At 53.1% G+C, this 19821-nt stretch overlaps 7 protein-coding genes across 7 annotated transcripts; 3 read left to right on the plus strand and 4 right to left on the minus strand.

Moving 5' to 3' along the window:
- Nucleotides 1-1487: 1487 nt before the first annotated feature.
- On the plus strand, nucleotides 1488-2911 carry CPAR01_04963 (exoglucanase-6A; the record flags this gene model as incomplete). Its single annotated transcript, XM_060489243.1, has 4 exons — nucleotides 1488-1756; nucleotides 1819-2203; nucleotides 2294-2406; nucleotides 2491-2911. 4 exons carry the CDS (start codon nucleotides 1488-1490, stop codon nucleotides 2909-2911), a joined length of 1188 nt encoding a protein of 395 aa, XP_060353449.1.
- A 727-nt stretch (nucleotides 2912-3638) lies between these two features.
- On the minus strand, nucleotides 3639-5195 carry CPAR01_04964 (guanine nucleotide-binding protein subunit beta-like protein; the record flags this gene model as incomplete). Its single annotated transcript, XM_060489244.1, has 5 exons — nucleotides 3639-4064; nucleotides 4287-4604; nucleotides 4707-4833; nucleotides 5023-5060; nucleotides 5154-5195. The coding sequence occupies 5 exons, from the start codon at nucleotides 5193-5195 to the stop codon at nucleotides 3639-3641; spliced, it is 951 nt and encodes a 316-aa protein (XP_060353450.1).
- A 1038-nt stretch (nucleotides 5196-6233) lies between these two features.
- On the minus strand, nucleotides 6234-7231 carry CPAR01_04965 (uncharacterized protein; the record flags this gene model as incomplete). The annotated part of the gene is made up of 2 exons (XM_060489245.1): nucleotides 6234-6883; nucleotides 6943-7231. 2 exons carry the CDS (start codon nucleotides 7229-7231, stop codon nucleotides 6234-6236), a joined length of 939 nt encoding a protein of 312 aa, XP_060353451.1.
- A 1199-nt stretch (nucleotides 7232-8430) lies between these two features.
- Nucleotides 8431-9750, plus strand: CPAR01_04966 (serine/threonine protein kinase; the record flags this gene model as incomplete). Its single annotated transcript, XM_060489246.1, has 1 exon — nucleotides 8431-9750. The coding sequence occupies one exon, from the start codon at nucleotides 8431-8433 to the stop codon at nucleotides 9748-9750; it is 1320 nt and encodes a 439-aa protein (XP_060353452.1).
- A 1337-nt stretch (nucleotides 9751-11087) lies between these two features.
- CPAR01_04967 (isochorismatase) lies at nucleotides 11088-13913 on the plus strand (the record flags this gene model as incomplete). The annotated part of the gene is made up of 1 exon (XM_060489247.1): nucleotides 11088-13913. One exon carries the CDS (start codon nucleotides 11088-11090, stop codon nucleotides 13911-13913), a length of 2826 nt encoding a protein of 941 aa, XP_060353453.1.
- Nucleotides 13914-14477: 564 nt separating this feature from the next.
- Nucleotides 14478-16326, minus strand: CPAR01_04968 (serine hydroxymethyltransferase; the record flags this gene model as incomplete). Its single annotated transcript, XM_060489248.1, has 5 exons — nucleotides 14478-15625; nucleotides 15687-15824; nucleotides 15876-15969; nucleotides 16073-16129; nucleotides 16201-16326. 5 exons carry the CDS (start codon nucleotides 16324-16326, stop codon nucleotides 14478-14480), a joined length of 1563 nt encoding a protein of 520 aa, XP_060353454.1.
- A 1794-nt stretch (nucleotides 16327-18120) lies between these two features.
- On the minus strand, nucleotides 18121-19797 carry CPAR01_04969 (ribosomal protein L19e; the record flags this gene model as incomplete). The annotated part of the gene is made up of 5 exons (XM_060489249.1): nucleotides 18121-18312; nucleotides 18356-18506; nucleotides 18669-18938; nucleotides 19192-19381; nucleotides 19761-19797. The coding sequence occupies 5 exons, from the start codon at nucleotides 19795-19797 to the stop codon at nucleotides 18121-18123; spliced, it is 840 nt and encodes a 279-aa protein (XP_060353455.1).
- Between the last annotated feature and the right edge of the window lie 24 nt (nucleotides 19798-19821).

A 19821-nucleotide genomic window follows, 5' to 3' on the forward strand; every position in this document is an offset into this window, starting at 1 on the left:
TTGTCCCTCTATCGGGATGCTGCCTCAAGATCAACTAGGTTATTGTCTCGAACTTCCAATTGAATAGTATATTGCGTGAATAATATGAAGCTCCGAACTATCAAGCAACCTCAGATTGGGTTAAACGAGGTTCACGGGACTACGACGCATGGCCTTCACTTATCCAGGTGACTCTTCGGGCAGATTGATAAGCACCGAATTCTTTATTGCTTGTCATGCTGACAGTTGTCTCCTGCCTAACGAGGTTGAGCCCGGGGCCGCATGGCAGCATTTAATATCAATGAATTGTCGCACCATTCTAACTATGGAGGCGAATAGAGGAGGTTTCATCCGGCAGCACCTGACCAATTTACAGTTGAAGTAGCCAAGCCGTGAAGCTAGGATCGGAGTTTTTAGCCGGCCAAGGAGAAATTAAGCACTCAGCACGAGGATTGTCCCCCCGCTGATCTGGGGTTGTTGCCGGCTAAAGTGATGACTACCACCCTAGCTCGTAACACTTTATTTTGTCCTCAGGAACTCTAGAGGAACGAATCACTTTAGTCAGGATTGGTCATTAGCCACCTCGTCTGCTTGGGGTAATACTGTTTTGACTGGAGGCTCTGGGGTGTCTGGAATAATTAGACTCGCCGTATGGTACTGTAATTCTTCGGGCAACATCGATTTCGAATATGCGCACTAGGTCTGCTTCAATTTTCTTTCACTTTCATATGTTTTTGCTATACAACACGTATTCAAAAACAAGGGGATGGGGATATGTGAAAACAGCTGGAAAAAGGCAAGTGAACTGCAAGGTTTACTAGAGCATCAAACTCTCTGCACCTACTGCTCGCCATGGTAAAACAGTTACGCCGGGAGTACTGGATATCTTACGATATCCGGTTAAGACGGCCCGTCCTCGAGGAAATCTGCCAAGTTGGATGGCACCATCACTCGTCCACGCTTGGGATAATTGTGCAGAATAGGAGATCTGCTCTCGAATGGTCGAAACGGAGGTTGGTTTGACGAGGTGACATTTCTAATATTGCAAATACCACAATGTTCTGGGTGCTCTAACCATGATACTAGACTCGTAAGCCAATCATTCCTTGATTATTAGATGAAGTTGTCAATCTGGCGGTGATCTTTGCATCGAGAATCCTTGATCGTGAGGTGCTTTGGTGGACACCGCGTAGCATGAGTTTTGTCCGATTGCAGTCGTGACAGAGCCCATCACCTTGCCCATGGGAACCGCTCCCTTGGCTGGACATTTTTGGTTCGGAGGCTTGAGACCGAAATCAATACAGCCACCGGGCCTGGTGCCTGATTGCCGTTACTCGGAGGTTCAGGGATAAACAAAATGCAAGACTTCGGAGGTTGACCATTCTTTCAAGGTATTACCAGTGTAGATAAATAGTGTCATGGCTCCCGGTGCAATCATGGCTCTCATTAGAATCTCAGCATCGCTACTACAGAGCTCATCATCTTAAGAGAGTATTATTATCATCAAGATGAAGTTCACCGCCGCTACATTGGCGGCTTTGGCCTCAACAGCCATTGCTGCCCCTTCTCAGACGATCAAGGAGCAACCTCGGGCAGCAGCCGCGGCATGCTCTGCCAACGTCTCCCTGGATGCGAAGACCAATGTCTTTTCCAAGTACACCTTACACCCCAACAGCTTCTACCGTGCAGAGATCCAGGCTGCAGCTGCAGCCATCTCGGACAGTACGCTCAAGGCCAAGGCCCTGAAGGTTGCTGACATCGGCTCCTTCCTCTGGCTGTATGTTGGACATCTACGAACCCTTCCTTACGCAATATGATACTGATATTGCAGCAATGCAGTGACACCATTGCCAACATCCAGCGTCTCACGCCCGCCATCGCTGATGTTCCCTGCAACAACATTCTCGGTCTGGTCATCTACGATCTCCCCGGCCGTGACTGCGCTGCCAAGGCCTCCAACGGCGAGCTCAAAGTCGGCGAGCTGAGCCGCTACAAGACGGAGTACATTGATCCCATTGTCAAGATTTTGAAGGCGAACCCCAAGACCGCCTTTGCTCTCGTCATCGAGCCTGACTCTTTGCCCAACTTGGTCACCAACGCCAACCTCGCAACCTGTCAGGCCTCGGCATCGGGCTACCGCGATGGCGTTGCATACGCCATACAGGCTCTCAACCTTCCCAACGTCGTCATGTATCTCGATGCTGGCCACGGAGGTTGGCTTGGGGTAAGTTCAACATCACATCCGTCCAAGCGACATGTTCTCGCACAGTCTTGCTTTTCATATCCTGATCATGTTGTCTGATTGGATTCATAGTGGAACGACAACCTCAAGCCTGGTGCCGAAGAGCTCGCCAAGGCATACAAGGCCGGCGGCAGCCCCTCGCAGCTTCGAGGCATCGCCACCAACGTTGCCGGGTGGAACTCTTGGTAAGTCTAGCTCATATGCTCAAACCTTTGAAAAGTAGGAAACAACGCAGCGAGAGCCATTTCACTGACATCGCGTACTTACAGGGACGCCGAACCCGGTGAGTTCGCCAACGCCCCAGACGGCCAGTACAACAAGGCCCAGAACGAGAAGAAGTACGTCACCCTTCTCGGCGCCGCCCTTCAGACGGCCGGCATGCCCAACCACGCCATCGTCGACACGGGCCGCAACGGCGTTCAGGGCCTCCGTCTCGAGTGGGGCGACTGGTGCAACGTCAACGGCGCCGGCTTCGGCCTCCGCCCCAGCGGCAGCACCGGCCTCGAGCTCGCCGACGCCTTCGTCTGGGTCAAGCCCGGCGGCGAGTCCGACGGCACCAGCGACTCGAGCGCCACGCGCTACGACTCGTTCTGCGGCAAGTCGGATGCCTACAAGCCATCTCCCGAGGCTGGTACCTGGAACCAGGCCTACTTTGAGATGCTGCTCAAGAACGCCAAGCCTGCCTTCTAAATGGGAAAGGAAGGCTTCCGCTATTCTGGCCATGTTGACCGCAGCGAGAACCCTTCATTGTGCTGAGAAAGGGGGCCTCTGCTGAATTTTGTCTTTCACACATGGCCTAGTTAAATTCTCTTCGTATATATACAATGCCAAGTCTTCATATATCTGTATCATTCGTGTCTTATTCTAAGTGATCCAGTGAGGGGCATGGGTCTTGAAAAAGTTGCGACTAGACAACATACGAGAAAGAGACTCGGTCGTCACATCTCACAGCAAGAAGGCCATCGTGCTCATCATGAAGGTAGTTGCTTACCCTGTGTTCTGCATACCATGGGGGGATAGTCGTTGCTAAAATGTCAAGTCTACAGACGTGACGTTGAAGGACGAGTTTTCACAGTCATCACTCAAGGCAGGATTGATGCGAGTGTGAGCTGACCAAGTCAACATCACGAGTTGAATGAACGAGAAACAGGATTTTTTTGAGTTTGCCAGGATCTTTTGATTTGGGCGTTACGGGTTCATGTCCGAGTCCTTTCGTGGGCTACCTATAAGCCAGCCATGCAGTCTCATCCCCAATTTTTCACAAATCGTTTTGACCCTGCGCATCCCGAAAGACATAACGAGGAAGCCAGCCTAGGACGCCCGCCATGATCTACCAAGAGAGCCCTTTCCCCACCACACTTCGTCACCATCATCGCATAACCCAGAGAGAGAGAACAGAAGAGAGCTTCACGCCCGTTTATGCTCTCGACATGACACCCCAGGCACGGATGATGTTGTCGGTGTAACCGGCGAACAGGGTCTGGCCATCGGCGGACCAGGCCAAGCTCACGCACTCAGGCTCACGGCTCTTCTTGCCGACAGCAGTGAACTCGGGCTTGAGCTCATCAACCTTGCTCTTCTTCTCAAGGTCGAAGATGATGATGCTGCTGGCGGTAGCAGCGCAGAGCCAGTAGCGGTTGGGGGAGAAGACAAGGGCGTGGATCTCGTCGTTGGCGTTGAGGGAGTAGAGGTGCTTGGACTCGTTAAGGTCCCAAAGCATGGTGGTACCGTCCTTGCCACCGGAGGCGCAGAGGGATCCATCGGGGGAGATGGTGACGGTGTTGATGTAGCCGGTGTGGCCGATGTGGTCAGTCTGCAGCTTGCAGGTGCTGAGCTCCCAGACCTAGAAATTTACCCTTGTCAGCCATTCTGATCTCTATGGAATTTTCCACAAGGCAAAAGATAAAAATTGAAGGTGCGAGATCAGGGCAATGGTGAATAGTGGTCTCATGGCCTGCACGGCAGGCTCTGAAGTAGCAAATACTTTGGTTGCAAGCATCACGTCGAATCGAGTTGTTGTGGCGATTTCTCCTGGAAAACATAGAAGGGGGTGTTTGAAACTAACCTTGACGAGCTTGTCCCAGCCGGAGGAGACAATGACGGGGTTCTGGGGGTTGGGGCTGAAGCGAACGCAGGAAACCCACTCGGAGTGACCCTTCTCGGAAATGGTGTACTTGCAGTCACCGAGGGTGTTCCAGAGCTTGATAGTGCGGTCGCGGGAGCCAGAAACGATTTGTCTGTTGTCGGCGGAGAAGGAGACAGACAGAACGTCGTTGGTGTGGCCGACAAAGCGGCGGGTGGTGGTGCCGGTGGCAAGCTCCCAAAGGCGGAGAGTCTTGTCCCAAGAGGCAGACAGGGCGTAGGCGCCGTCCGAGGAGATAACCTATTTTCCTTCCCATCAGCCCAGAGTTCCCAGTGATCCTAGCCCAGCCAAAGAGGGCGAAGGAGATTCTTCGTAGAAATCGGAGGGGTTCGAGAGACGTACGCAGTCGGAGACGATGTGGGAGTGGCCCTTGAGGGAGCGCTTGGGGTAACCGTACTGGGACTCGTCACGGGTGAGGTTCCAGATGATCAGAGTCTTGTCACGGGAAGCGGACAGGAGCATGTTGGGGCTGTCGAAGTGTTAGCGATTGCTGTCTTTCGAGATTCTTGGCCTCCTCCCCCGCCGCCGCCACTGTGCAAAGGCTCGCATGTCGTTGCCCATTTCGAAGAATCCCATCCTTCTCGAAAATCAACGTCGGCGGCAGCGGTAGCCAGGTAGGGGTGATCGCAAATGAAGAGGATTGTAGAAATGGTCGTACTTCTCCATGGAGGTAGCCAGGCTGGTGACCCAGCCATTCTGCAAAAAGCATCGCCGTCAGCCTCAAGCACAACGCAAAAATGACCGGCGCAACGCTGCGGCGTGCGGGCAAGTGAGACGGTAACAACTTACGTGGCCCTCGAGGGTACCCTTGAGAATCAACTGCTCAGCCATTGGGAAATGAGGCAATCAGGTCGATTGAGTGGTGAGGGAAAGGTAGAAAGATTGGAGTTGATTCTGAGCGTCACACCTTTGACCCTTGGGGAGCTTGAGCTGAGATTCCGGATTTTGGGTGTGGGTGAAAAAAATTAGCAAACTTCGCTTAGGGCCTGGCAGGTGGAAAGAGCGCCAGCCTTGCTCCTGCTGCGCTTGGTGTGGGTAATCGAGGTGGGGCTTGAGCCAATGGGGATCGCTCGTGGCTACGCTTCTTCTGAAATGCTGACACGAGGCTGATTGGCCCCATATTCGAACAGAAAGGGACGGTACATTAGTACCGACCTCAGAAGAATGATAGCCGTGTCCAATGTTTCGGGCCCATCACAGGAAGTTCAATTCTGCATGTCACTCGCTGCAGGGGCTCGCAGAATAGCAGCTGTTCACCTATCTTTGATCGCAATATGACAAGTCCATGACTGGCGAACTTCCCGCAGATGTACGCGTTTCTCATGCAGATGTGGTCTCCACGAACCCAAAGCTCACTCTCACGACTTGAATCAAATAAATGCCAACGCTCCCGACTCTCGTCCATGACCACTGTTGTATCCTCGGTTTCTCCTAGTCACATCATAACCTTTTATGCGGGGAGCTACTGCTAAGCGCTCTGGGATTGCTGATAAAATTAAGGGTAATCTTGATGATTCGCTAGCTGCCCACGCAAAGTTTCTCACAGCTTTGCTTTTATCCATGCGGTCGCTGTAAAGTGCTCAACCGGATAATCGTATGATCCTCCTCCTGCGTCCCATCTTCATTCCCGGCCAAGAAATGATGTAATCTGCTGGAACTCGTCCACACGATGAAATACCCAAACGCCTTGCTGAATGCATGTCCATTTCCCGAAACAACCAACTTCTGTGTCTGCCTTGACTGGCACCCGACACACTGGCCTATGCAACCCAAGCCCATAAGTTCTGATCATTGCTCATCCTTTTTGATTATGTGGTCGTCCTTGGAAGCACTGGACTCGCGCTTCCGGCCTCTACCGAGAGAGGACGACTAGCTTTGCCCGGCGGCTCGTTTGCTTTGTCGCTGCACTTCTCTGCGCAAATGCCGGGCGTCCGAGTTGACAATCATGCTATGATCGGCAATCTCGAGTTGTTGGCCGGTGGCGCCGCCTTCCTTTTTGACGAAACCTTCCATAGCGGCAGCCCAAAGCGAATAGCGCTCCTTGGTCATAGGATCGCGCTCCGACAGAGATCTGATTTCCTTCTGCTTTCGGACCTTTGCCGCTCGGACCAGGCCTCGAAGGGCCTCCTCTCCTTGCTTCGAGGCCTTGGCCGCCTCTTCCCTTGTCTTTTGGGGGTCACGACCGTTGTCATCTTCCTTGGGTGTGTATTTGTAGGTATGTTTGCTGGGAAAGTCGGGGAAGGACTTTGGTATGTACGACTTGGCTTCCTTCTCGGGCTTGCCGCTCAGCTCCTCGCCGAGGAGAGGTAAAGTTGTATACGCATCCGGATCATCGACCAAAGGATTAAAATATTCCACGTCCAGCTTCGCTTTTGGTACGGGATGACGGAGGTGAGGCCTCAGCGCCTTCGTCTTCAGAGTGTAGCGTCGCATCGTGGACTCGAAGTCCGCTGGAGTCGGCTGCTCCCTTCGTGCTGCTAGAGCGACACGTTTGGTATCGGCGATCATGGAGGCCATGTCTGGACGTCGAGTCAGCGCCGAAAAGCATCAGTTTTCACACAACGTCTCGTAATCTCACAGGTCTCTACGGCCCCCAAGAAGCCCTGCATCGCTTCCGGGGTAGCGGAATCAAAGCCAACTTGCTGCAGTGCCAGTCCTATACTTCTTTCGAGGCCACTTTTTGCTTGATAATCCAAAGAAGGAATGGTGACTTTGGTCGCGCCAGGCAGGCTTGGCTCTTCATCGTCGGCGGCAGGGGAACTTTTTGCCGCGTCGCTATTCGTCTTCTGTCTTTTGATGATTGGGTTCTCATCTTCACTAGACGAGCTCCGCTTGATCGGAGTCGTTGCCGCGGAAGGTGAAGACATGGCCGACGTCGAACAGAGCTCGAGGGTGATGGAGGCGTGTCACGGCGAGGTCGCAAATGTACGCGCAGATGTCAAGAACAGAAGAGTCTGGGCACTTCTATAGATTCAGGTAGAGAAATGCGCGACGGTAATGTATACGGCGCGCGCTCCAAATGTTGGATCTGGGCCTTGGAACGAGGAAGACGCGATGTTGGTGGGAGGAGGTTGTTCGAGGTCCGAGATTCGAGATTGTTTGCGCCTCGGACGGAAGGTACATGAGCTAAGCTACCTAAGGTACCTTAGGTACGTTGCGCGCGAGAATAGGTACGTACCGCCGAATGAGAAAAAAGAAAGGGATTTGGGATGAGGCTCTTTCTCAGTCTTTCTGGGGCTCGGCAGTTGCCCCGCGGCTCACCATCCACTGTAATCGGACTTGCATCCACCCTTCGGGACCCCTTTCAGCGCCTAGGGGCCCTAAGCCAATCATGGATGGGTGGGGGATGACCTGGACATCAACACCCAAGGTGGACGTCCAACACTTTTACCAGAAAAAGGAAACGACTCAGGAAGAGATTATTTATCTCGATGACATTTATCTCTTTATCGCATTACTAACCACTCGCAAGCCCAGAGCGGTGTTTTTCCGCGTTAGATCCCAAAGTAGGATCTCGTCGCAAGATGTGGCATCATCAAACCACGTACTATCCAAGGGGGGGTCTTTGAGCACTTTTGTCATTCACTTTACCTCAGGTACTCTCATTACTATTCTCAAGTCAAAAATGCACTGTCTTCTGCATTCACATTTTCGCAGAGACACAGAGGATACTGTCTAGCGACAAAAAGCTCGCCCTTTGTCTTTCAGCTAGGTAATAGCAGGCACACGTGTAAAACAGGAGGACTTCGTATCTTTACTCACCTTACCCTACATAGTCTAATTAATGCAAGGAGACCCATCTCAGCCAGCCTGTGCTCACTATCTTATCTGAGTCAAGCGCCTCGATGCACCCCTTTCACGACCCAACAATACCTTAGACTTCCTCATAATTTCAATGTCCTAGTGTTCAGTAGCCCTCGTAACTTGTGTCACTCTCTTTTGCCTTTGTCGTTGTCTTTGCTTCCTTAACCCTCTCCGAACTGGCTTAGGGGTGGGATTGGGTTTCTACCTGTCACTTCGGTAACACCAAATAAAATCGCTCACCCGTCCAGTGGCTATTGCAATAATGCAGGATCTTGAAACTCTGCGCAATGGAGGCTATCGCGGCCAAGGTCTGCAAAAGCTCAAAATCACCGGCACTTTAGACCATTTCCCCTCGGAAATCCTAGATCTAGCCGAAACCCTCGACCATCTTGACCTCTCCGGAACCGGGATTTCTGTTCTCCCCGATGACTTCAGCCGGCTGCGCAAGCTCAAGGTCGCCTTCTTTTCCGACTGCCGGTTCGCCGTGTTTCCCAAACAGCTATCAGAGTGCCCCGAACTCGACATGGTGGCATTCCGCTCCAACGGCATGACGACTATCCCAGAAGATTCCTTGCCACCCAAGTTGCGTTGGCTCATCCTCACGAACAATAGCATCGAGGCACTGCCCCGAAGCATCGGCCGCTGCTCTCGGCTCCAAAAGTGCATGCTTGCCGGCAACAATCTCACAAGCCTCCCGGATGACATGGCGGCCTGCAGTAAACTTGGCCTACTCCGCCTCTCCGCCAATAACTTTTCCGACTTGCCAAAATGGCTGTTTGAGCTCCCCGAGCTCGCCTTTCTGTCTGTTGCCGGCAATCCCTGCTGCTCGGTTAGTCTCGAGGAGGAGCTTGCTCTGATGCGCAAAGTGGACTGGGAGGATGTTGATATGAGGGAGTTGCTGGGCCACGGAGCCTCTGGCGATATCTTCAAAGCGAGGTGGATGCTCGCCGACTCGGTGGTAGAAGAGGTAGCCGTGAAGTTGTTCAAGGGGGAGGTGACGAGCGATGGGACACCGCTAGATGAGATGGGCGCCTGCTTGGCAGCAGGTTCGCACGACAATCTCATCAGCACGTTGGCCAGCATCAAGGGCCATCCAGAGAAGCACGGCCTCATCATGCAGCTCATTCCTCCCCATTATCAGAGTCTCGGCCTGCCGCCTTCCTTGGATACTTGCACTCGAGACCGGTACGCACCAGGCAAGAAATTGTCAGGCAAGGTCATTCTTGAGCTTTTGGGTGGCGTTGCCGCAGCTGCTCTTCACCTTCACAGCCGGAAAGTTTCTCACTGCGATCTCTATGCGCATAACATTCTCTTCAACGATGACGGACACGCTTTGCTGGGCGACTTTGGCGCAGCGACGATCTACGAGCACCTCGGCAAATTCAACTTTGAGAAGCTGGAGATACTTGCATTCGCTCACCTCATTGATGACATGATCGGTGTTGCTCATGTCGACGAGAGTGGTGAAAGAAAGCAGATTCTACAGCGCTTGCAGGAGTTGCACATCCGCTGCTCCAACTCAGTCGTCTCTGAGAGACCTACCTTTGCTGACGTCGTCGATTCTCTCCAGGCATTGGCATGAACCCCAACAGCCTGAAAAGGCGATCTTAGCCTGTTGTTTCGGCTTCTGGGGTTCCATGCGGCGAGGTATGCATGGCGGGTCCAAGAGAGGTTTCTGGGCAAGGACACATTAGCTGTGCAGATGCGAACTTCACCTGAAGTCGAGTAGATGGAGTCTTCATAACGAATAGACGCAAGAGATACGACGGGGATGAGACATGGCGCTATAGAATTAGACACAACCTAGACTTAGACGCATTTAGATCCCATCCAAAACAATATTGAGAGTGACCATCTTGATATTTTCCAGTATTTCTTGGAGAATTGTCAGATAAAAACGATAATGCGATTGAGATTCATTGTTCAGGTGAGCTTTGGAACTTCTGCAGTTGTCAGCAAACTGTTGAGCTTTTTTTCTGTAAAGTCAGCGGTAATGACTGATGTGTAAGGTAGTACAGGGACCGGACAGGCGAGAGTAGATAACGGAAGAGCTTGTCTTCACATAGTCGAGATTCTGTTCAGCAATGGAGGGTGGGTAACACGTGTGTGGTAGGTTGCTTCTGTAGAGTTGAAGCTTCTACACTTCCTACTTCGACTGTCACGATGATAGGTAAGAAGGCATGTCCGCCTCCCATAATCCACCCCCCCCCCCAAAACCCGCTACGCCTGTCTTCTACTGTATACACTATGTACTTCAATGTGAGCTGATCAAGGGTCCACCTGTTCTAGCCCTACTGGACCTGGCCTGAGTCCCTGGCCTGACTGACCCCCGCCTACGGCACCCTCCGCTATTCGCAGGTCGCTAGCTCCCCGCTGGACCCACTTCCATATCGGACGAGAGCCGATTCGAGCAGGCGCCCAACCCAATGCCCTGCGCTTCAACCCTCAGTTGCACGATTACGGTCTCGCCCAATTCAAAGACTCACTTCACCGGCTCAGACTTCATCAACCTTCGAGTGCGATGCTCGGTACGTAATAATACGCTACCGAGGACGCAGCATATTTTCACGACGACTGATCAGAAAGCCCTCGGCCTCTGTCCCGCTTGCTTTCCTTACGGTATCCTCTCTTCACTCACCGTACGGTCACTCTCGGCCCCAATTCTACATACGACCAAGACAGCGAACTGATGAAGCCTGCAGCATTCTGTGTACTGGAAACAGCGGCATCTTGGCAGTACCGAGGTGATTGGTTTTCCGACATTGGATAAGCTTATGGGATAATTTACTGCACTTCAACCAACTCGATAAACCCAATTCGAGAGAAGGAAAGGCAGGGAGGTCCCGTCGCCCTGAACACCATCTGATATTCACCACCCGGTCACCACCACAAGTCTGGCCTGGTCCAACTCCCGCCAAGATGTTTCCTTTCGATGTGACCGCCATGCCCACGCTACCGACGCGCAAGGGTCTGTTGGTGATTGACTTCAACAACGATTTCATGTCTGCCGACGGCGCCCTACCAGTCACAAACGGCAACGAACTAATCACACGTACCCTAGAGCTGGTAAAGGCCTTCCGCAAAGTCGGCGATATTATCTGGGTGCGCAGCGAATTCGACAAGTATCGCCTTGCCGCGGGGGAACAGATCTGGGCTACCGACACAATCCCCAAGCCCAAGATTCTCGAGTCCCGTGCTAGAAGAAGGATTGGAGGCGCATCTAAGCAAGCGCCCGAAGAAACTTTCGATGCCGACCCGGAGGCTTTCCTCAGCCAACCTGGACCCAAAGTCGTTCGTTCTGGCACCCCTGGTGCCGATTACCCCGCCGCCGTCAAGGAAGCAATCGGCAAGAGGGATATCAACTTGTCCAAGTCACATTACTCGGTCTTTTCCTCCGGCCAGTTGATCCAGATGATGCGCGTCAAGTTCGTCCACGAGCTTTATATTTGCGGATCGCTCACCAATATCGGCGTCCACGCCTCAGCTATGGATGCCGCCACGTTCGGCTATTCCATCACCTTAGTCGAAGACTGTTGTGGTTTCCGCTCCGATGTACGTCACAACGCTTCATTAACCAAGCTTGTCGAGGTGACGGGCTGCGAGGTGATGGAGAGTGAGGCTGTCATTAAGAAACTGCAGCCCAAATCCGAGTCAAAGCCGGCGGCCCCGTCATCACCCGTCGTGCCCAAGAGGATCGCGGAAGCCAGTGGTGTTAAAACGCCGCCCTCGGCTGATTCGTACAAGACGAAACTCGAAGAGCAGTTGGCCAATCTTTCAATCAAAACTTTAAAGTCCTCAACAAGCAAGCCTCCCATCTCACGCCCATGCCGAGACTTGTCAGGCCTGGACTGTGCAACCGCTTCCGATGTTTTGGAGGTGGATGTGGACGCGGGTCTAGTCAGTGACTCAGACGACAAAGAGGTTCACAAACGATCAAAGAGTCCAATGGTAGGCAAGGGCAGTCTGGAAATAGAAGTAGACACAGACTCGGTACCGGAGAAAACACCTATAAAGAAGCAACAACTTCCTAAGAAAATCGCCGGCGAGAAAGCATCTTCCACGTCCGACATTGAACTCGAGCCAGACTCAGGCCCGGATTTAGAGCCAGAACCAGCCAAAAAGCCTGTTGTCATGAACGATAAAATTGAGGTCGATGACTCACCGCACGCTACCGAACCTCTATGCGAGGGTGACACCACCGTCATTCACAATATACTCCCTTCGACCATGGCCGAGTGCATCTTCGAGAAGGTGAGAGACGAGGTCTCATGGCAGAGAATGTCCCACCAGGGCGGTGAGGTCCCTCGGTTGGTCGCCGTGCAAGGCGAAGTAGCCGACGATGGAAGCATGCCAGTATATCGGCATCCCTCAGACGAATCACCTCCCCTCTTCCCCTTCACCCCTACAGTACAGAAGATCAAGGCAGAGGTCGAGAAGGAGCTCGGGCATCCGCTGAACCACGTGTTGATCCAGTTCTACCGCAGCGGCACCGACTACATTTCCGAGCATAGCGACAAGACCCTGGATATCGTCAAGGGATCGTACATTGCCAACGTCAGCTTGGGTGCGGAGCGCACGATGGTGTTCAGGACCAAGAGGCGGGACAAGGACCCGTCCGGCACCGCAACACCGTCGGGCGAGGTCTCTCTGCAGCGGCAGGTTTGCCGTGCCAAGCTGCCGCATAACTCTCTCTGCCGCCTAGGCCTGGCGACGAACGGTCGATGGCTGCACGCCATCCGCCAGGACAAGAGGATGGATCGAGACAAGACGCCTCCCGAGTTGGCTTTTGACGGCGGACGCATCTCGCTCACCTTTAGACAAATTGGCACCTTTTTGGACCGGGATAGCACCCTGATTTGGGGTCAGGGGGCCACCAGCAAGAACAGAGAGACGGCTCAAGCGGTCATCAACGGTCAGTGCCCACAGGCCGTCGACATGGTCCACGCCTTTGGCACCGAAAACCACTCATCTGACTTCGACTGGGACAAATTTTATGGCAAGGGTTTCGATGTTCTGCACATGAGCACTTCGCCGCGCCTCTGCGCCTCGGCTGATCCTATCACCAACATGCGCATCGCCCTAATGTTAGCCGAGTACGGCATCTCGTACGGCAAGGGAAGCATTTCGCCATCCTTCAACTGGAAGGACAGCAATACCGGCGGCAAGGATCCAACCGCTATTTCTGCATCGCTGCCGATTCGATTCGTCGACAATGACGTAGCAAAATCCACGGTTCAGGGCGAGTTGGCCATCATGCTCTATCTGGATTCCGTATACGGCTCCGAAAAGAAGGAAGCGGCAGATAAGTCGCAAATAGATGTTGCGAAAACATTCACACGTTTCCAGGATGGCCTTGCGCTCCTCGACAAGTGGCGAGGGCTCGAGAAGGACAGCAAGTCAGGAAAGCGTGACCTCGCACCCTTGAAGAGAGAACTCGCCACCTGGGAGGGATATGCAGGTGAGGCCGACTTCATTGCGGGCTCTAGTATGTCGTTGGCCGACTTTGCAGTATGGCCGGTGTTACACGAAATCTCCAAGGACGCCAACACCGAAAGTCTGGAAGCGACCAAGAAGCTGAAGGCGTACTACGAGAGAATCAAGTCCACCGAGTCTGCCGCCAAGGTCCTTGATGCAACCCAACCTGATACCACTGGGGCTGTATCGGCGGACCCAAAGACTGAAAGTGTGATCGAGGCATCAAAGCCGAGTGAGAGTCCCTCAGGCGAGAAGTTGCAGAAAGACTGAGCTACAAAGGGCGGTTCCAGGATGCAGGGCGAGCTTCGAGGACGAAGTGTTTAGATAGCGGACATCACATACTTGATAGCTTTCCAATTACACTTTGTAGCCATGCACTGTCCTTCCTTTCTCACAGCTCTGGTCTTTATAGTTTACCTTTTCCGTGAACGGGTTGGTTATGTGAGAGACATAAGTTTACGAAATGTCACAACTATCATTGAATAAAGCACGAATTTAAGAACGGATTTTCCTGCAGCTGCAATTTCTATTCCACCATCTCGTTGAGGATGGTCAAGTTTTGTCAACGCTAATTGGTCTGTGCAAGTCCCCCTAAACGATGCATATGCAGTTTGGGGGAAGTGGGTACCCTCACGGATATAGACCCGTATTTGATATGAAAATCAGTAAGGCTGGATGGAACGATGAGACCGAAATCGTTCTCGCAAAGCCTGTCCTCATCAAGAATGCCCCCATAGAACGCCGTAAAGGAAGAAGAGATCCCGTGCCCAGTGCCCATTTCACGACGAGTTTCCATGAACTATAAGCTCGTCGGAGCTGGTCTCATCGCATCGCTTAAGAAGAGTGGGCGTCCCACGGCAAAGGGTAAGTGCCCACCCAGTCGGCCACCTCGGACCTCAACTGAACAATCTCGGGATCGTTCTTACCATCACCAAGATGCTGCATGTAGTGTCTCAACAGACCAGGCTTCTTCTCTCCCTTCTCCTCGGCCGCCTTCTTGGCGCTCTTGTTGACGCGAATAGCGATGGTGACGGCGCGGTCAATAATGTCGGCCACGCGGCTGAAGTCCTCCTCAGTGAAAGCTCTCGTCGTCATGGCTGGCGTACCGATGCGCAATCCACCAGGCACAAGTGCCGACTTGTCACCTGGCACGGTGTTCTTGTTGGCAGCAACACCAACGAGCTCCAGCACACGCTCAACGCGGCTGCCATCGATGCCCTGGGGCTTGAGATCCACAAGAATAAGGTGGTTGTCGGTGCCGCCGGAGACAATGCTGTAGCCCAAACCTCCCTTCTCCTTGGGAGCACCCAGTCTCTGGGATAGCGCCTTCGCGTTGGCCAGAACTTGAGACTGGTAGGCCCGGAACTCAGGGGCTTGAGCCTGCTTCAAGGCAACGGCCAAGGCGGTGATAGTGTGGTTGTGAGGGCCACCCTGGTGGCCGGGGAAGACAGAGGCGTTGATGGGGCCCTCGAGGTTGTACATTTCGTCCTCCTTCTTGGCATTCTGGCGACGCACTCCCTTGCGGAAGAAAATCATGGCGCCACGAGGTCCTCTCAGACTCTTGTGACTTGTAGTGGTGACGATATCGGCATAGTCGAACGGGCTGGGCATGACCTTGGCTGCCACCAGGCCAGAGATGTGGGCCATATCGGCCACGAGGTAGGCGTTGGTCTTGTCACAGATCTCGCGGAAGCGCTGGTAGTCGATCAAACGGCTGTACGCGCTGGCTCCTGCGACAATGATCTTGGGTCGGTAGAGCATAGCAAGCTCCTCCAACTTGGCGTAGTCGATTTGTCCAGTAGCCTCGTCCAGCCTGTAGGGGACTGTTTCGAAGTACTTTGAAATGGCGGAGATCTTCTTAGTCGGTGTCTGGTAGCCGTGCGACAAGTGACCACCGTGAGGCAGGTCCAGACCCATGAGGCGATCGTGGGTGTCCATCAACGCCGAATAGACGTACAAGTTGGCCGGGGCACCGGACAGAGCTAGAAGAAGGTGTAAGTAAATGCGTAGGAAGCGGGTCCCTGTGTTGTAAGCTGAGCGCACCTTGAACATTGACACCCCATTGCTTTGAGTCGAGACCGAATGTATCAAGAGCACGCTGCTGGCAGAGACGCTCTGACTGGTCGATGAATTCGTTGCCGCCATAGTATCTTGCGCCAGGATAACCCTCGGAATACTTGTCTTGGAAATAGTCTTAGCTTCCGTCACATCTGGAGCCAGCAATGGACATACTCTGCATCACACTGCCCAAGGCATCGAGGACGGCCTGGGAGGTGAAGTTCTCCGAGGGAATGAGGTTGATGAAGTGCTTCTGTCTGGTTTTCTCCTACGTATTTCCAACCGTATCAGCGGATATGTCGTATGGGAGCATCCTCGGCGCACAGGTTTGTGTGCTGGGAAGCTATCGGTGGGCTTGGGCGGGCTCGTACCTTTTCGATAATGTCGTAGACGGCGGGGTCAGCCTGCTGAAGCTTGGCTGCCAGCAGCTGTTGGTTGTAGAGTCAGTTGAATAACGTTCCCGTTTGTATGCAACCGCGATAGGGGCAGCTATGCGCACCTGTTGCTGGCCCTCCAAGCTCTTGGTCGAGATGAATCGCCTCACGCCACCTGCGCAGGGAACTGACGCCGCCTTCGGCAGGAAGCGGGAAGCACGAGCTGTGCCTCGAAATGCTGGAAGTGACATGACGCCGGTATGACGAAGGAACTGTGAAATAAGAAATCAATTGCCTGTTCCAAGAGTTGTTGTGAAGCTTGAAAAAGGTTGGAGGATGCGAAGGAGAATAAGTTGGGGGGTGAGACGAAGCTGGTGGCGGTTAAGGAAGGAAGGCGGTCGACATACTGGTGAATAAGGTAGGGACGGAGCTTACAACTACAAACCAATTGACCCAGCTACAACAATACCATGATGTAGCGGCGGCGGGTGTGCACAGGCATGAGGAGACCGCGGTACATAAGGACCTGGGGATTGGGGGGTTTCGGGGGACAACTGCCGCTGCTTCAGGCGGAATGTGACCCGAGAACCATGAAGCAAAGCAAAGCGCCCGGTGTGGTGGCCGAGCTGCTCAGTGCTTGTGTTGGTGGTTGGCGGTTGGAGCCGGGGTTCGGCTCAACTTCCGACCTCGCACTTGTCCGTCGTGCACTGCATTCCAACTTCCATCCTGCTAGCCATCCTGCGCTCCGCGCTGCGCGCTTATCAGCACTTATCGCATCGGCCCATCGTTGTGGGACAAGAAACACACCCGAGGCACTGATATCGTTCCAAGCCTTCAAGGACCTTTGGCATCCGTCCTCCGTGGAAAGTTGAGAACGTTGAGCTGAACACGCACGGACCCCTCGGTAGCGACCCGCCGCACTTGCCCCAGCCCCACAATCTCTACCCTTTTTCAAGGCCGCGTTGTGAGTTCGAGCTTTTCCTTTCTCTTCTTCTCTTCTTTACAACTAAATTGGAGATGACGAGCACGCTTATTGTCACATCAGCTCTTCCGCTTCGGCGGGTGCATGATGAAATGTTCTGGCGTCCTCACCACCTTTTTTCAGGACAATATGAAACAATCTGATCCAATCCATGTTGTGCTTCTTTACTCATCTGTTTACCTTGTCTTTGAAAAATTTCAACCTTTTCCATCCTAACTCTTTGTCGGACGCGACGGACACGGTTTTAGAACCACATTCCATCTTTTCCGCCATCAGATAGAATCAATATTAGAAAAAAAATGTAACTCGGAATGCCATCGGGGATGGGGATCCTGGCGAGTGCCACGGACATTCTTCCAGACCGATGAAGCATCTGGTTTAGACTGCCTACTGTGGAGATGTCAACTGGTTGTCCGCAGCACATTTTGAAGCAATGGTAAGGACAGCCCAGTAGTCCTTTGTATGCTTTGCCGTGGCCTTGTACTCTTCTGGTTGTGGTAGCCCAAGCCACAATGGGCTGACGCCGTCTGGAGTAGTACGGATGGATATCTTTAACAGCTGCGGGGACTCACTTGTAGTCGAATCAATGAGGATGGCTTAGATGCTGAAGTTCCATACGTCTCATTTTGGTTGGAAACATCTGTGTGGCCAATTTCCGATGTCCGTCGAACCAAACATTGTTTAGCCCGACAATCCCATTGGGTTGGTGGCCCACGCTTGATGAGTGCGGACAAGCACGCGGTGTATGACGCTTAGACTTCACCGAAGAGAAAGACGAAAACTGGCCCAGATGGTGAACGATCTTGAGAAGGGTTGAAAAAGGGTATCTATCGTCAGACATGACCAGGAAAATGTCACGAGGACTCTCATGAATGTAGAACCGTAAAAGAATTGCTGCTACTCATTTTCGTTCCCGTAATTTGCCATGTCATCGATTTCCATTTTTCAATGCTACATGCCAAAGCCCTGCTGCGACAATAGGGACAGTAGGACGTAAAAAAAGAAGACCCAACCCGATGACTCCGAATGCAGCCGCCTAAGGACCGAGATCGATCGTGATCATCTATTTGGCCTCCTCCTCGCCCTCGCCCAACAGAGCGTTTCTCTTCGCCGTCTGTCTCTCCTGCTTGCGCTCGCGGGCAGCCTTGGTCTTCGCACGCTTGGCGTCCATCTCGTCCTTGAGAGCCTTCTCGCGGGCCTTCTCGGCCTTGGCACGGTGAATCTGTGAGGTATCCGGCGTCAGCCCACCACTCATCTCCAATATTGCAATCCAAAGATATAGTTGGGGCGAGACTTACGTGCTCAACGAGAGCACGCTTGTGCTTGAAGGCGTTACCCTTGCTGGAGTGGTAAAGCTCGTGGTAAAGGTGCTTGTCGATCTTGCCGGAGGCACGGTACTTCACCAGAAGACGGCGAAGGACACGGAGGCGGCGCATCCAGAGGACCTGGCTGTGATGGGGTCAGTATGAATTTCCGCCAGATGTATCAAATCGGTCCGCGAGCCGGAAGACTTGTGGATATCGTTGTCGAACGTTCAAGGGGGTTGCCCAAGTGATATCCCAAGAGTAACCTCCAATAGCGGACCGATCGATGGGAATGGTGTCGACGAACCTGGGCATACGGGCCTCAGCGGTACCCTTGCGCTTACCGAAGCCACGGTGGCGACCGATGCGGCGAGCCAAGTTCAGCTCACGGGCACGGGACCGCGAGTGCATGGTCACGGGCTTGCGGATGATGAGGCCATCGGCGACGAGCTTGCGGATGGTCTGGCGAGAGTTGGCGTTGGAGATCTCGTTGACCTCGTTGGGGTCGAGCCAGATCTTGCGCTCACCGCAGCCGATGACCGACGCGGCAAGGCGCTTCTGAGTTCGCAGATTGACCCTGTGAAGACATTGGGCATCAGCAATTTGTCCTTGGTGGTGGGAGAAAAAAACATCGTCGTCCCGCCGTCGAATTGATGGATGCCGTCGTCGGTTTTTGTCGCCCCCGCGTGTCCCGGGCTTCGATAGACCCTAAATAAGGCTTGCCCGGTGCAGTAGGCGACGCAAATCGATTTGGGCTCGGTGGAAGAATGGTGTAGTGCTCGTATCGTGATAACTTACATCTTGAATGCTGTCCTAGTCGATGGTCGTACCTACCGGGGGAGTCGAGGGTGTTGAAATTTCGAGAGGGGTGACAGGAGGCCAATTTTTCTGAAAGGCGAAGTGTGAGAGCAGAGTCGGGGCTGACTCTGTGTGGGCAATGTGGGGCGATGGGTAAGCGAGCCCGGAAAAATCGAGGCCACACTTTCGCTCTTAGGTCACGTGTCGTCAACGACATAGGCCCTTTGGTGTGTCTTAAGGGGCCGGTGCACGCAAATGAGAGATACATCAGGTACTTGCACTCCATGTTCAGGGCACCTCTGGAAGATTAACATTGCCCGGCAAGGATCCCAGCATATGTACCTCAGGTACCTTGAAATCTAATGTCGTCTTCCTATCCTCGCGTGAACGCTGGTTGAGGTGGTTTGGAGAATTAAACAATGAAATGGTTCTCGCCGAATTCATTGAAAATACTAATACCTTGACCCCGGCAGTCATTCAGCGGTAGCTACTGCACGAGACACGGATTCATGTTTAGTCTCGCTCGTCACTTTTGATTTTCTGGAGATATCTCAACTTTGATGGAGCGTCATCTCCATCAGATAGTGCAACCATGGCATACCTTCGTCTTCCAGGGCCGCAACAACTGCCTTACTCATTTTAACCTCAAGCTAGAGAGCGAA

This window comes from Colletotrichum paranaense (assembly GCF_030867605.1).
Source record: "Colletotrichum paranaense strain IMI 384185 chromosome Unknown Scaffold_3.1, whole genome shotgun sequence".
Lineage (NCBI taxonomy): Eukaryota > Fungi > Ascomycota > Sordariomycetes > Glomerellales > Glomerellaceae > Colletotrichum > Colletotrichum paranaense.